At 41.4% G+C, this 15,745-nt stretch overlaps 2 protein-coding genes across 2 annotated transcripts; one reads left to right on the forward strand and one right to left on the reverse strand.

Moving 5' to 3' along the window:
• Positions 1 to 1,754: 1,754 nt before the first annotated feature.
• On the reverse strand, positions 1,755 to 12,787 carry mettl25 (methyltransferase like 25). The gene is made up of 12 exons (XM_069700354.1): positions 12,525 to 12,787; positions 11,269 to 11,451; positions 10,944 to 11,050; positions 10,236 to 10,805; positions 9,791 to 9,938; positions 7,568 to 7,662; positions 7,255 to 7,284; positions 6,647 to 6,720; positions 6,085 to 6,178; positions 5,582 to 5,656; positions 4,691 to 4,762; positions 1,755 to 2,828 (listed from the first exon to the last, which is right to left on the reverse strand). Exons 1-12 carry the CDS (start codon positions 12,733 to 12,735, stop codon positions 2,721 to 2,723), a joined length of 1,767 nt encoding a protein of 588 aa, XP_069556455.1. The 5' UTR covers positions 12,736 to 12,787; the 3' UTR covers positions 1,755 to 2,720.
• A 435-nt stretch (positions 12,788 to 13,222) lies between these two features.
• ccdc59 (coiled-coil domain containing 59) lies at positions 13,223 to 15,663 on the forward strand. The gene is given in 5 exon segments (XM_069700392.1): positions 13,223 to 13,484; positions 14,103 to 14,420; positions 14,423 to 14,456; positions 14,803 to 14,911; positions 15,051 to 15,663. Coding segments are annotated over 5 exon segments (774 nt in total). The 5' UTR covers positions 13,223 to 13,336; the 3' UTR covers positions 15,216 to 15,663.
• The last annotated feature ends 82 nt before the right edge of the window (positions 15,664 to 15,745 follow it).

The raw sequence follows: 15,745 nt of genomic DNA on the forward strand, positions 1-15,745 counted from the left end.
GATGACTGTGTTTCACATTAAAAAAAACAGCAGTTATCTGTTCAGTTATCAAGTGGTTCTTCACAGAGAGACTGTTTGACATATTTATTTACGCTTCTAGATAGACATATCTCTGACGGGTGTAAAATAAGAGTTTTTGTCCATGTGTGTCCACAGACAATAAATCTGCAGAGACCTGAGGTGATAACAGCGATTTTAATCTAAAGTAAGCAGTGTGTGCCCAACGCAACATCCAGCCAAACTCCCTCTTTCTCCACACGCCTGGCATCTGGCAGAGCAGTGAAGTCAGTTTGTGACTGGAAGGGACTGAGGATGGCAGCCAGGGCACCCTTCTCTCGAATGGCTGTCTGCCCACATCCCACCAAAAGTCCGAGTTTGTGTTTTAAAACACAATGACCATGCTCAGTTGGAAAACATTAGGATGAGAGCAGAGACATTTAAACAGCAATTAACCACCACTTCCTGACATTCCCCAAAAAAAAAAAATCACTTGAGGTAGCCCCCTCCTTTCCTCATTTCCATGTTGTGTTTATGTCTGATAAAGCCTGCCACTTCCTTTCAAAATTGTATCCTGTGATTATTTTGGGTTGGTTGACTAAGACCATGTTTCCCATTCATAAGTAAGAGCATTCTTTGAGTCCACTTTTATCTGAGAAGTAATGTATATGTGGATGTTATTAGTTGACGTTTCAAGTCTATTCAATGTATCTCCCCTTCTGTTCATCAAGCTGGAGGAACCCTGGGATTAATTTACAAGATCAGGTAGTGTGGCAGCAGCTTGCATTGTATCCAAACACCATTGTGAGAAACAGTGAGCACGGCCAAAAAGCCCAAGTGTCTGACACACTCCCCTCACTTCCCCTTCACTTCCTCTCATTACTTCCTCATCCAGTCATCTGAGATGGGAATGCTTTGCAAGAATATCAATGCATACTATTTCTGTCTCCGAGCCCTCATCACATCCTCAAATCCTTTTTCCTGTCTTCTGTTAAGTGCAAAGTCAGGAAATCGTAGTTTACCTACTGATATATGTTTACTGATGTTTCCCACACGTTTACATGTTTGTGTGCGTGTTGGCCTCTCATTAGATTTCCTGTCTTCCATGTGGGCACATGAAAGGGGCCGTCACAGGATGAGTGTTTATAAAACAGAAGCGTGCACCAACGTGCGTGCAAGCATCAAGGATGGGACAACAGGTCGAGAGGACATGACTCACTCTGCCACAACAAAACCCGACAACATTTATATCCTCAACGAGTTTCGTTCACATGTTGAACTGCTTGCTTTCGTGTCAGTCCAGTTTGGCCAGCAGGCTGTCAGTGCGAAACATGGTGCTGGATCCAAACGTGGCCCACGCACAGTGAAGAGCCTTACCATCTGTCTTAACCGTGATAACAAAAATAAAGCTTTGGGACACAGTTTCACCACGGCAACGTTGACAGACCTATGAATGGCCAACAGATGCGCGGCGTGCTGTGCCTGCAGTGACAAATATTAGAAGCAGTGGAAGCTGTGATGGGAATAAATGTTTTGTACCAGCACTGCACAGTGGGATTGTATATCATAATACGCACCTACTCTCAGGCTAATTTAGTTCAACATCTCCATAATTTTGTAAAAATTAATGTTCCTACAAAGCTGCCATGACAATTACCGACTCAGTGGTGGATACTGAGACACACAGAGCACAAAAAGACAGAATTGATGCTTATTATGAAAGAGAGAAACTGGTTTCCAAGCAGTTTTTTTTTTTTTTAATCAAACATACAAACTGCCTTGTAAATTAACTGAAACCCTGTACTGAGAAGCAAATCCTGGAATTTGCTTTACAGCATCTTTAAACAAATAATAGTTTTTATTTTTCAGTGGAAACTGCAGAAGTATAGCTGGTTGGGAATCATAAACCCGTGCCATGCCACCTCAGATGTATTACATACAGGTGAACTTTGTCACGCCATCCAAATGTCTGAGTTAATCATAAAAAAGGTTCCTTATTTCAAACAATAGATTTTATTTGTAAATTCATTCAATAATAATCCCGAAATGACCTGATTTAATTTGGGCTCAAAATGCCTAATTGTGTACCTTACCTTTTGCATTTCCTGTCTATAGTGTATTTCCCATGACTGTAATTCACGTGTTCTCAAAACTTAAAACATTTGTTTTTGAACATGTAAGAAGCATGATTTATTAAAAGGCCAAAGACGGAGCAAAACAGAAGTAAAGGTTAAAAAAGGAGTCAAGGGCGCCTCTTGCCCTGCCACTCTTTTCCCAAACTTCATCTGGTTTGGGAGCCTAAAAAAATGGGCTTTCCAGACTTGTCGAGGGGATCCAAGTCCCCCTAAGTCCCACAATGCATCTGACTCCCAGAATGGTCTTTAAAAACAAGTGTTTTCTCAGAGTTGGTCAAACATAAAAACAAAAGGCTGCAATAGTTCAATCAAACGGGCCAGTTTTCCAGGTGTTTTGAGCATGGGTTTACATGAGCTGTCCTGTGAGAAGGTCAAGGACTAAGAAGTGGAAATATTTCAAATGTATTATCATCCAAAACAGTAAAACGTATAAATCAAACAGGGATTTCGTAAATAAATTACACAGTTTAGTTTAGGGGAGGTGAGAATGCATAACTAATCCAATCACTTTCAAAGTATAATTGCAGATCGAATCATGCATAAACATGAGACCTGAATTAGCGTATTATAATCATGTGGAGAAGTTTTTCAGCTTGCAATTCTCTTTCCAGAAGTCTTGAGTCCGACGACAGCGTAGCATCTCGGTGACAGCAGGGGGTCAAACAGTTGCACCAGTGCGGAGAATGATACATCCTCCTGCAGTACACAAAGACACAAAACAATAAGACACACCAGAACTGAATCAAAACGAAACAAATGGATATAAAAAAAAAAAATTCTGGGAACTTTTCCTCCCAGGTTGGCTTTGTGACCCATGGCGTCAGAGAGACGCACGTGTTATTCTGACTTGGGTCCAGTTGCCTCACTGCTAACCTAGAAGTTTCACCATTTAAATACCCTCCATTAGCCACTTTTCTTGTGTAACGAATCTGGATCAGTTTCTTTAAAAGCACGACAAGAAAGCATCTAGTAAATGAAAGTAGCTGAATCGAATGTGTTACTGCTGATATTAGATATTATTTCTGTGAATTGTGAATTGTGATTGTGAATGAAGCAAACAAGCTGGTCCCAATACCTGCAAGCTATCATGCTTGCATTGACAAAGCTAAAAAGCTGTTGTTCAGCAGGTATTGCGTTTACATATCTCAGTTTAGTGCGTGAGCGGCCAAGGCTGACGGGAACATTGTTAGTTTTGCACGCATTTGGTCACAGATTTTGTTAAGACATGTCGTTCCAAAACCACAAATCCCGACCTCACAGATGTGCTGCAGGAAGTTATTGGGATTCGTTGGCTGAAAAACACGAGAATCTGTATGAAATTTCATCCGGTGGTTGCTTTTCAGTTTGGAACAAGGTGGTGGATCAGCGTTTGCCATAACTTAAAACAGAATGAGCAACGCTATTTTCTTTTGTTGTCTGAGGAATAAAATCCATTTATGGCTAAAGATTATCACCGGTGCATATTTCATCACATTAGCTAAGATGGGGGAGCCAGTTGCAAACTAATTGTAAGATTGGTGGTTCAATCCCCGAGTTCTCCTGTCCACGCGTCGAAGTGTCCTTCGGCAAGACACTGTAAAGTGGTTTGAGACCTCTAAGGTGAAAAAGTGCTGAATAAGTCCATCACTCACACTTGGTCCCCTGAGCACACATCACAGCCACAACAAAACACAATTTCTACAGTATACATTTCTTAATAGGTGTATCATTGTTTGACTGTCAGGGCTGGAGGACTGTATGGAAACAAAAATCGATATCTGATTTGTCTGTTTTTATACGATTGTTTCAGGCCAAACGTGCTTCGGCGTACTTATCATCACATGGATCACATTAACATACATCCATCACCTCTTCTTTTACCGCCTCTACTTCTCCTCGAGGGAGCTCTCCAAGACCTGACCAGTGCTCTTGATGTTACACAGTTTGATTACATGACCCTATTAAGAAAGTCCATCTGACATGCAATCACGTGTAATCAGAACTTCAAAAGCCTTCAGATTGTACATATCTCATCACAGGGCCTCAGCCCTTAAAGATTAGCGTGTTGCGTTTGGCTGCAGGAGCATAAGGCTGGTTTTAATTTAGCTGACACCTATTTAATTGTCAGTGGTCCAAATCAGAAAAAAAAAAAAAAAAAAAAGGCTTCCAGATTGCAGCTGAGATTTCTCTGTGTTCACTTTCATTATCTGGGGTGCAAATTTCAAATCCAAATCAATGAGCTTTGCATCTTTAAAGATGAGTCCAGTTGAAAAATAGGAAGAAGTAAAAAGAACATTTGGATAATGGGTCACATGGCTGGAGTACAGTTCGGTATTTGACGTCATTTATTTCTATCTAATTTCTATCCATTAGGTTTTGTTCAATTCCAAGTAATATTCATTGAAGTTCACAACAGGCACTTCAACATTTAGACCTTATGTCCTTCCTTATGACTGATGACTCACAGTTGCACAGATTTGTTCTGAAGCTCCACTGGAGCAGAGCCGCGCTGCCAAACTGAATTTATACAACTACGATTGGACATCTCGATGACAGCACTCTGACTGAAGTGGATTTACCTGTTCTTTCAGGTAGCAGAGGCGATCGAGGAGAATCAGGCCTTCAATACAGGGAGCAAGGGTCACCTTCAACTGCAGAGAGAGGATGACAGGAGAGAAAAAAAGGTATCAGTGTTTTTAACAATGATGATTAACTATCTGGTACAAAGTTATCCCTTTTAAAGCAAGTTCAGACCAAAGATTTGTAATGAGAAACTACTCGCAGTTTGCCATTCTGAAACCTGACAGCTTACACCTAAGTTACTAAGGTGTAACATCTCCATAGCAACAACTCTCTGTACTTCAGTTTTAACTGCCATATACAATACAAATTGAAAACATGAATGAGGATATTGAAAGTGAAGAAAACAAAAAACTAGAGATGGTGGAGAATTTTTAGTCACCCGAGGGTGCTCCAACAAAAGGCTCGCGTCACACACAAATGGCCGTTCCTCAGGTAAATTGAGGGCATCCTCTCTTTCCTTAGCCCAAACATCAGCTGGCCAGAGTCGAGCTGTCCAGTTCACACTGCTGCAGTTTTATCTTGTTCTGAATCTTAGGTCAGAAGTGCACTCTCGATGACTGCGTACTAAGAACCCACCCTGACTGGTGTCTTTCCAGTAGCTGGTGAGCAATCCCAAAAAACATTTCACTGTTTAATGTCAATGCTGAAAAATTTAAATGCTGGATGGCACCACAATTAGTGGCCTCACCAGAAACCAGACGCTGGTTTTCTACCAGTTCAGCCACAGACTACAATGATCTCACCGAATGATCTGTATTTTATTGGCTTTTTACGGGAAAGAACGTTTCACACAAACAGGTTGCTGTGGTGAAAGTTCTGCAATCAAGATGGGTTTTGCTGCTTTTATAAGTTTACCAGTTCAGTTAAAAACATTTCGAGGGACTTACCATGTTAAAAGCGTGCATCTCTGCCATTCGCGCTCTGTATGTGTCATGGTAGGCCTGGATGTCACTGTCTGAAAGCTGCAGAGAGAGCGACGAGTCGTGTGTGCGAGTCAGAAGATGAGGGCATCAAATATGAATACACAGCAATAAAATGGAGATATGGAAAAAAAAAAAAATGTCTGAGGAAAATTTGAATTTGGTTTAAGGTTTTTAAGAGTTGTGAGAAACAGAGGACAGGCAGAAAGACGTCATCCCCATTCTCACGATCACCCGGGGCAACCAGATGACAAACTCCTTCACATGATGGTGCCTGGCAACGTCCGAAAGCAGGAGAGCACTTGTATTGTTTACTTTACTTACATATATCTGGAGTTTCTAAATAAAGATCTAATCAAGATGTGGAGCTGGAAACTTCTGACACATTTCCCGAACAGTGTTTTTGCTGAGTACTTTCCAATATTTGTTTCTGGAGGGGGTTGAAAGAAGACTAATAATCTGCTCCTGACCTTTGATTCATCCAGTTCCAGTCTGCGTAGAGCTCGATGAACGTAGTCCACAAATGATTTTGCCTTGGAGTAGACGTTCCCAACTCGCTTTTCACTGAGAAACAAATGTTTGTAATTGAGATAAACAACCTTCACGCTCATGCATGAAGGTTTTTTTTTTTTTTTTTTTTTTTTTTAATCAAACTTTACCACCTATTCATCATTATTTAGTCCTTTAGAAGAGTTTGCTGTTTGGTGAAAACTAATGGATATTCAATGCTAATCTGGTGATAGTCATTACAGTGAAGGTCATAGGGCAACAGAAACCAGGTGATTCTCAGTGTCTTCTGGGAATCTCGGATTGTATCTGTAATGAGAACATTTAGTAAGAGCTAACTGAGGTCAGCAGGATTGCTACGAGTAGCTCGATGCCTGTTCTGTTCTCCTTCATTCACAGTACACCTATTACTTTAGACAATGATGGGAAAAAAAATGTCCTAAAAATATAAATGCCTGGTATTCTCACTTTAATTTCTCATATTGAAGTGATCCACTGGTCTAGATGTAAATTTCCATGTATTACCTTTTATAGCAGCCGTAGTGGTCCCTCAGAATAACATGAAGGACGGCTCGGTAGAACAGAGACTCCATCTGAATCTGTAGACAAGGACAAAGATGTTTATTTGACTTTACGTGATGCAGTTTACTGTATTAAAAGTTTCTTATTCCCTTCATCAATGCTTGATGAATATTTCTGACACTTTCCAAACTTAATGCAACACAAACAAGCAATCAAGCCTGTTTTTGAATTCAGACCCCTGCTCCAGCAAGTAATCAATCTTTCCATGATTGCATTAATATTTATAAACATTCCATATTAATGGCTGTGAATATCGTGTATCGGCTTTGGCCTGAAGCCTCCGAGCTCCACATTTCAAATAAATACACTTTAGTTGATCACAGACTTAAAACAATGGCAGAATTAATGGGCTGATTGTTTGAAGGCATGCAGGAGATCTACAAGGAAGATAATACAGTCCTGAGTGATCGTGAGGGCCTACATAAGTGGTTTGACATAATTTGATGGATTTGTTTTGATGAGTATAATGACAGTTTAGAGAGAGACACTCAACTCCCATTCTTGTGTGATGACGACGACTTGTCTTATGATGGAATGGATGCCTTACTTACCCCTTGGCCGAGTGAAACTCTCTCCAGTGCCTGTGTTTTCAGACAAATGGCAAAGTGTTAAGACAAAGTGTTTCCTCAAAAACAGTAAGCTGGAGTTGTAAAGGAAAAATAACACAGTTGACACTCATTTCAAAAACACAATTTTTTTTTTTTTTTAAATTTCATCCACATATCTTGCTTACACTGGTGAGTAAAAACATCAGTTCAAACATCCACATCAGTGTACAACCTACTTCACTGTCACTTGGGAGGCTTTTGTTACACAGTCATCCCTGACAACCCTATTTTTTTTTTTAGTATCATCCAAACTCACCAAACACGCTGACATCCTGGCATTTCTGCCACAGAACCAGGACTGGTCACGGAGGTACTGACTCAGAGGGAAACCACACACACGGTGCAAACACTCTGTGAGGGAACACAAGTGTATGAATTTAAATATTTGCCAGAGAAACTTCAAGTGAGCAGTAGTAGAATATTTTCATTCAAAACCATCTTTTTTTTTTTTATTCTCAGACCGTCTAAAATTGACTTGAGTAACTATTCAAATAACTTAGTAGCTGTTTGTCTGTGACAAGAATTGTTTCGAATATTGGAACTTTTTTTTTTTTTTTGCCAGAGTTAGTTAAGACACCACTTTCACATCTGACCATTAAATCTGAAGCTGCAGCCAGCAACTGGTCAGCTTAGCTTAACACATTAACAAAATGCTATTTCCTCCTTCCTTTAAGACTTTGTGCGAAGCTGACCTAACCATCTCTTGGCTGGAGCTTCATATTTGCCATACATACAAGTATTTGAATGGAAATAACTGAATTCATGTATTCTTTCTTTAAAAATCTGAATTGTTGACCTCCAATTGGTATTGTGAGGGGGGAGGGGGGAACACAAACCACACATTTGTAACCGCAGCAGTTCTCAGCGCTCACAAACGCACACAGACTCCCAGTGGGACGGTACTGTTTGTGACTACCTGACAGCCTGCCATCCTTTTCATGTCATTTCTAAAAGGGGTCAGTGACTGAGGCCAAGGCACAGTGAATCCACGGGGGGATGCAGTCAAAAGGAAGCACTAATAACATGTGCAGCTGTGGACGACCGGGCTCCGGACGCACTAATACATTAGCAGTAAGATTAGCTTCACTTCTGCCCGACACGTGGCTGCTGACTCGAGCCCTCGGGGGCAATTGAGGCGGACAAGCCCTTTCCTCAGTTTGAAGGGTAGATTACAGCGTGTGTGCACAGAGATGTTTACAAAAGCTGGACAAGAGTTCACATCTGAAGGGGCCACGCAACTGCACCGAAATTCATAATGACAAATACTTGATACGCACGTGTGTGTGTGTGTGACTGGACACGTACACTCCGGCTTCAGACTTGAAGACGCCTGGATCCCCTCGGTTGTTGCAGTTTGTGAGTAAACAGTATGAATCTGGACACCACATACAGTACCAGGAGTGGATGATGCACTTCAGGAATTGCTTCAACTCCAAATGAGCAGATCGCATAAATATATAACTGCCTGCTATAATGAAGCCTTTCAGCTCTTCAGTTCCTTTTCAGTGTGACGCAGGCCACCGCGGGAGCTGGCCTGCGGCCCAGACTGCCCTGGAAGGCCAACGGGGGAGTGAAAAAGTGTGTGTGTGTGTGTGTGTGTGCGCAAGCGAAGGCCTTTGTTCACCTCTTCAAAAGATCAGGCTCAAGTTCGAGAAACAAGCGTGGAAAGGAGTGTTTTCGATCATCTGTCATGATATCATTTTCCGCTCTTGGCTGACGCCGAGGTGGGCCCCGATGACGCGAGCGGCGAAGGTCACGCCGTTCACGAGAGATGATGCAAAACTGTATCAACTGTAGCGAGGGCTCTCCGTTACAGATACGCCGAGGCTGCAGTCGGAGCACGAGGACACATGTAGACGATTTCATACCTCATAAACTGGAGTGAAGGAATACGTGAAACAGGCACGATATCGGTCTGCGATCCCGCGTTTTGGCACCCGAGTTACCGTCAAGTCGAGGCAGCGGCGAATAACGACAGCCTCCTCAGTGTGGAAGAAGATAAAACACTACGCGTGGCTGCAGAATCAGTCCCTGCCAATTGATTCCCTTTAAAAAATAAAGAGGTCAAAAAAAATCTCATCTTCGGCGGCCTTAAAACAGCCATCCTAAATCCATAAATCCACTCTAATGACTCTAACAGTGGGTTTCTGAGCTCAACTCAATCTCCAGAAGGGTAACTTGGCCGAGTCTCCAGACTCCGAGCGGAACATTTGACTTGTTTACTATAAAATATGAATCTGGGAAGATAATATGTCAGTTCAGATAGGATCAAAGCGATGAAGCGGTCGCTGCAGGTGGAACTAAAACTAGAAAAAAAAAATGCGTTTGTGTGTGTTGACACTGTACTGTCACACACAGAGATGCGCACAAATCTGGGCCTGGCAGTGATTTGCATCCCTGCGTGTGTCACTGCCAGTGTGTGTGTGTGTGTGTGTGTGTGTGTGTGTGTGTGTGTGTGTGTGTGTGTGTGTGTAGTTACCCTGTCCAGCAGGGTCAAACTCTTCAGACAGCAGGTGATAGCAGCAGCCAACGCTGCAGACTGCAGCCAACTCCGGTTTAGACACAAACATCCTCAGCGTGCTCGGAGCCAAGTCGCCACACGTGTGCAGGCCAACCATGACTGCATCCTGGAGAGAGAGGAGAGAACAGAAGAAGAAGAAGAAGAAGAAGAAGAAGAAGAAGAGGTGGATGTGGAGGGTTTTGGATCGATGGTCAAATTTATTGATGGTGACGCGCTGCAGATTTGGCACAGTGGACACGTCCCGCTTTCCCTCCAGTAATGTAAACTCCAGCCGCTGTGACAGACGTGTAATATTAGGAGCCGCTGTGGGAACCGTGCTTTTGCTACTGCGCTGCGCAGCCGAGCTCCTGATTAGCACCGCAGACTAAATGTGTTCTCAGCGCTCACTGTTGGATTCGCTTACCTCCAGCTCCACGATGAGCTCTCGGAGCTCAGTTTCCGCGGTAACATAAGATGTGAGAGGTGAAAACACGGCGCTGGCGCTGCTGTCGGCTCTGCTCTTGGCTTTCCTCTCCAGGTTCTCCCTCTTCCTCCTCTCCCTCTCCTCAGCGCTGAGTTGACTTGGGGGAACCCTGGAGGAAGTAGACTGCACTTCATCCAGCGATAGGGCGCTTAGGAACAGCTCCTCTGTTTCGGGATTGAGCCTTTCCATTGCGGAGTTGACATCTGACGACCTGATTAACACCTTTTCTTCCTCCCGTGACCCATTTCCTACCCCATCACCGTGTAAAACATCTTCGTCTCCATTCGGCCCCAGTTTTGTTTCCTCCTGAGGCGAATGCTTGGCCTCTGCTCGAGCCCTCGTTGCCTTAGTGTGTTTCTGGAACGCTCTGGAGAACTTCTTCAGCTTCCTGTTCCTCTCCTGAGCACCGTGGGTGTTAGAGATGGAGGAGTCGATGCCATAAACCCGAAGGTCGTACTGAAGAGACAGGAAGGAGCTCAGGTAACCCTTCCCTGATCCCACATCTATCACCTGGGTGTTGAGAAAAAGATGGAAGTTGGTGAAAGATTTTAAAATGTTTTGTATTTCAGCCGTGATCAAGAAAATCTCATTTTAAATCAGATTACTGAGGAAAAAAAAAAAAAACTTCTGTTAAGAGTTCTACTCCACCTGTTTGACTCCACACTGCTGAGCCAAACAGGCCACCACCTCAGACATGGACTGGACCTCATGGGACTTCTTAGAGTTCATGAACTCATCTGGCTCCAGATCAGCACCTGAGTTAGACACAGTATGTCCATGTTTTTTTTGTTTTTTTTAAAAGAAACAAAATCCTATTTGCCCACAATGTATATTATGAAAGCCCAGAAATTAATCCCATGACAGAACCCGAGTTCCGGTTGTGATTTGAGGTGGACGTTCCTGGACGGTCCTTGACCGGTGTCCTATTCTCAGCATGAAAACAATGCAGCGCAGACTTTTCATTCTGCTCTACCTGTCTGTGCTGGTGGGGTGCCAGACTTGTCCCGGTTCTCTCTGAGGTCTTGCAGTAGCTCATCCCTGCTCATGCAGACTCCAAGGCCGGGGAAGGAGTGAGCCTTGGCCGCCTGCAAAAGTTCATGAGTGTCAACCAGCCGGTTTGTATCACTGCAAAACCCAAACATGGTCGCGGACTGCTCTGTTTAGGGAGACAGATAAAGAAATATTAGTAATGTTGTTGCAATTCTGTGAGGCTTTTCAGTTGAATATTTTTTTTCTTTTTAGCAGAACTTTGTATTCTTCATGTAGAAGATGACTTCACTCATCTATTCAAAGTAGCAAACAGCTTTCCAGAAACAATGTCCCAGCTACATTTGGATAATCCACAGACCTCACCAATGACAATGGGTTATTATTTGGAGCTATTTTCTACCAAAACCAAATGACCATAGAAAAGTTTTTTTGGGGGGGGTGGGGGAATAAATAAAAATGTGGCCAAATAATGGTCAAGAATGTTTGTTTGTGTAATTTTTAGGTAATTGTCCATTAAAAGTTTTTTAACATGAAAATTAAAAAAAACAACCAACCAGGCTCTGAAAAAAAACCTTTGTCTGTTGTTCATGCTCCGTGTTCTTCTTACCAATGCTGATAAGAAACTAATCAAAATTACAATAAGTTGTAAATAAAATAGATTTAGGTCCAGAACCTCTGCAGCCCTTTTCCAGAAGGTAATCAGTCATATAATCCACTATGGCACAGTACGGTTGCACCTAACTTATTATTATCGTCTGTCAATTCAGTTCTTTATGCTCTTGAGTGATGAATTCATTGTTTGGGGCTTTCTGACATATTACAGACCAAAGTTACATCTTCACATAAGCTTGTTTTCTCCAGCCAAAAAAAGACCACGACCAAAAGATGTTTAATTTACCACCATGTACCAAAAAAGAAAAACCACCAGGTCCTCACAGTCGGGAAGCCAGAAAACCAGCAAATGTTTCACTGAAACTCTTAATCAATTATCAAAATAGTTGCAAATCATTTTTGTATGATTAATTGAATAATGGTGGCAGCTACAAGATCCAGTTAGTTCACAATCTGCCAATTCATTATTGGCTTATAACTTATCCATAAAACTGAAGTAAAATTGCATATATATATATATATATATATATATTCTAAAAAGTCATTCACTATGCTTTATTGGAAAGTGGGTACTCTACAAACGTCCCTGTTTTCACGTTAGCTCTCGTTCAGTTACAATTTATTTACCTTTGTCCTGTGGCGCGCCCTGCTGGTCACTACAGGAACTAACAGCTGACGTGACTTCCTGTGGTGACACGGCTATGAACCGTTTCCACACGTCGTGCGTGTAAAACTCCACAGTGTGAGCATTAGCGATGTTCAAGGTTACAGACAGAAAGCGCTTGACTTCATCTATCCGTCGTTGAATTTCCGGAAGGCTGTATGAGGAGGATTTCATGTTAAAAAAAAGATCTTTAAAGAGGACCTGAGAGAAGCATGTAAGGCTCCCACTGGTGATGCACTCCGAGGCATTAGCAATCGAAAATACTGCTGGATTATTTTTTTTTATTTATTTATTTTTTTAATCTTTTTTTCATTAAAATAATCTTTAAAAAAAAATAGGCTTTCCGTAAACACAAGTGGACCTTAAGAATTAACCCCAAAATGCTACACTTGATCAACAATTAATAAACTAGATGGCACATAATGAAGAATAAAATATGTTGCTCATATAAAATCATTTTCTGGTACATTATTTAAAAAAAACCCAAAAAAAACGGTAAATTGCCCAACAATTATTTGTTAGTAATTTATTTAAGCACACTAGTTAATAAATCTGCTGTGTGCACACTTGTCGGCCAAAGCATACATTTAATTATACTTTTTAAATAAATTGTTTACGTCGTGGGATTGTATGTTCTGTGATCGATTTCTCACGTCCCGCTTTCTCGACGTCATCATCCGGCGTCCGCGGACGAATGGCACGCTGCTTTGTAGCCCGCCAGAGTTGTAAACAGTCCACTTTTCGCGATAAAAAAAAAAAAAAAAACTGAACTCAAATGGCACCAACAGGTGGACAAATGAAGAATAATAAGTTTGCAGCGAAAGTAGGCAACTTAAAGAAATCAAAAAACGGCGCGCAGGGTGTCAACAAGAAGAGGAAATGGATCTCCGAGCACAAAATGTTTGAAGGCAGCGTGAAGGAAGGTAAGGTGTTTAAACTCTGTTAAACTCATGAGGAACGGTGGTTAAATAATTCATGGCTGTTTGGGGACGTTTTCAAAAAACCTGTCATAACTGTCGCATGCACCTGAAACGTAATCAAACAGCAATACTTTACTTTATACGGTAAATCCACACTAATGTTGTTGCGTCGATGTTTTCCTCCAACCTTACATTTAAAGTGGTCTGCTAGGAAATTCTGCATTTAGGTGATTGATCCATTCATCTTTCTGAACTAATCATTAGCTTGACATGACAGGGGTTTTCCTGGAGGGGTGGGTTGGTGGGGCAGCTATAAAAAAATAAATGCATTTTCACATAATTGGACTGTTATCTTTACAATATTTATTTTTAATATACACAATGTATGCCATAAGGAATTATAATCACAAAACATTTGTAAACAAGGTGTGTAATGAGCGGATTTAAACTGTAATTGCCTTATTCTCTTATAGTCAGCACACAAACGTGGATTTTTTTTTTTTATTATTATTTATTTAATGTTCATTTGGCTCAGGTGCTGTGAAACAAAAAAATACTCGGGTGCAGCATCTTTGCGCATTATATGACGTGCTTTTTTTTTTTTTTATCTGCTCTCTTTAGGCCAAGGGTTTGCCTTCAAGAGAAAGGAGAAAGTCAAACATGAGTACAACAAGCTGCTGCGGAAGGAGAACAAAAGGAAAACCCCCGGGTCCAAAGCGCCGTACGAGGAGGAGAAGTATCCAGAACACCTCCGGCATCTGTACGCTGCGGAGGCGGAGAGGCTGAGGAGCGAGGCCTGGGCCAACCGAGTGAACAGGAGTAAGCTGAGAATGAAAGGGCGGGCGGGAGACGCGGCCGAAGACGATGCTGCTGAAAAGCAGAGTGAAGCGGCTGACGAGGACGTTACTGGTGGAGCTGAGGGGACCGATTCTGTTCCTGAGAGGCCGGAGCAGCAGCAGCAGCAGAGAAAGAAAGGTGAGGACGCTCCGCCCGAATGAAAACAAGTGTGCGGGAGTAAATCAAGGGAAAACCTGAGCGTGGCGCTTCATTGCTTTTGTGTTAAAGTACAACATCAAATGAACTCCTCCACATCTTTGATTTATCAAATTATTAATAACGTTATGCGCGATGACCTTTTGAAACGGTAATGTTGGAAATCCACTGACAACCTCTTCATTTCAAAAGGAAACACGAAAGCTGTTTTAAATTTGAAGTTATATTAAGTATTATTTCTCAGCTGTCCATTTCAAACTATTTCTGAAAGTCTGCTCATATAATTTATCTTCATATTTTTTTTTTTTTTTTTTTTTTTAATTTCCAGTCTTCCAATAAGCAACCGCATGAGGAAAAAAATTCAGAAAAAGACGTCGTACCAGAAGACAAAAGAGGAATTTGAGAAAATTAGAGAAACTCGGAAAAAGAAGAAAGAGGTATGATCATGGTGTTTGTTTGGGTTATTTTTTCTGTCTTTTTTTTTTTTTCTCGATACTTGAAATCCAACTGCACTCTGGCTTTCTGCTGACAGGTTTTCTTGTTGTATTGTTAAAAAAAATAATATTTTGATTCCAGGATTTTCTGAAGGACAAGCAGCAGAGAGAAGAAGCCATTCAGAAGTACAAGCAGAAAAAGATGGAGACGTTTCAGATGCTGAGCAAAAAGACCAAGAAAGGACAGCCAAATCTGAACCTCCAAATGGATTATTTACTTCAGAAGATTCAAGGAACTGAGAAATGACTCCTGAATCATGAACTTGGGGAACACTGATTGAGTCTGTTGTTTAAATTCTGATGCATCAGTGTTTGTTCTCTGTGGTAATCTTAGACCGAGTGAAAGCCTGCAGTTAATATGACTGATCACTACTTTTACATCTATAATGTAATGGTGCAGTATTTTGTTCCAGAAAATCTAATGGTTATCTTAGACCACAAGATGGCATTGTAAGATATGAGGAGACGGATAGATAACTATATTATTTCTTGTAAAGTGTTGCAATTTTGAAATGGACCATCAACACCACAAACTGCCATAACACAAAATAATCCTTCAGTAAATTAGCAACAGTCAACTAGTTTTGCTTTTATTAGCAAATAATACTCTTAAAAATGACAAATCTGTACATTTATAATAAAGATTCATGCTAATCTACAAGCATCCATTTTAAGTTTCAAATAAAACTCTTGTCAGGAACACATTAACATTCAATATACTCGGGGTCTTGACTTGGCTGTCGTCATAGTTACAGATGTAGGCTGCGTGAAGAGAGT

Source organism: Brachyistius frenatus, unplaced genomic scaffold (assembly GCF_029030835.1).
Source record: "Brachyistius frenatus isolate BFR_SWC_R1_liver_20210118 unplaced genomic scaffold, ASM2903083v1 Contig_33, whole genome shotgun sequence".
NCBI classification, from domain to species: domain Eukaryota; kingdom Metazoa; phylum Chordata; class Actinopteri; family Embiotocidae; genus Brachyistius; species Brachyistius frenatus.

Coding starts and splice junctions, on each gene's coding strand:
- mettl25 (XM_069700354.1), bottom strand. CDS start 12,735: ATGAAATCCTCCTCATACAGCCTTCCGGAAATTCAACGACGGATAGAT. Junction 11,452..12,524: donor GGGCGCGCCACAGGACAAAG/GTAAATAAATTG, acceptor CTCCCTAAACAG/AGCAGTCCGCGACCATGTTT. Junction 2,829..4,690: donor TCTGCTACCTGAAAGAACAG/GTAAATCCACTT, acceptor TGTGTACTGCAG/GAGGATGTATCATTCTCCGC.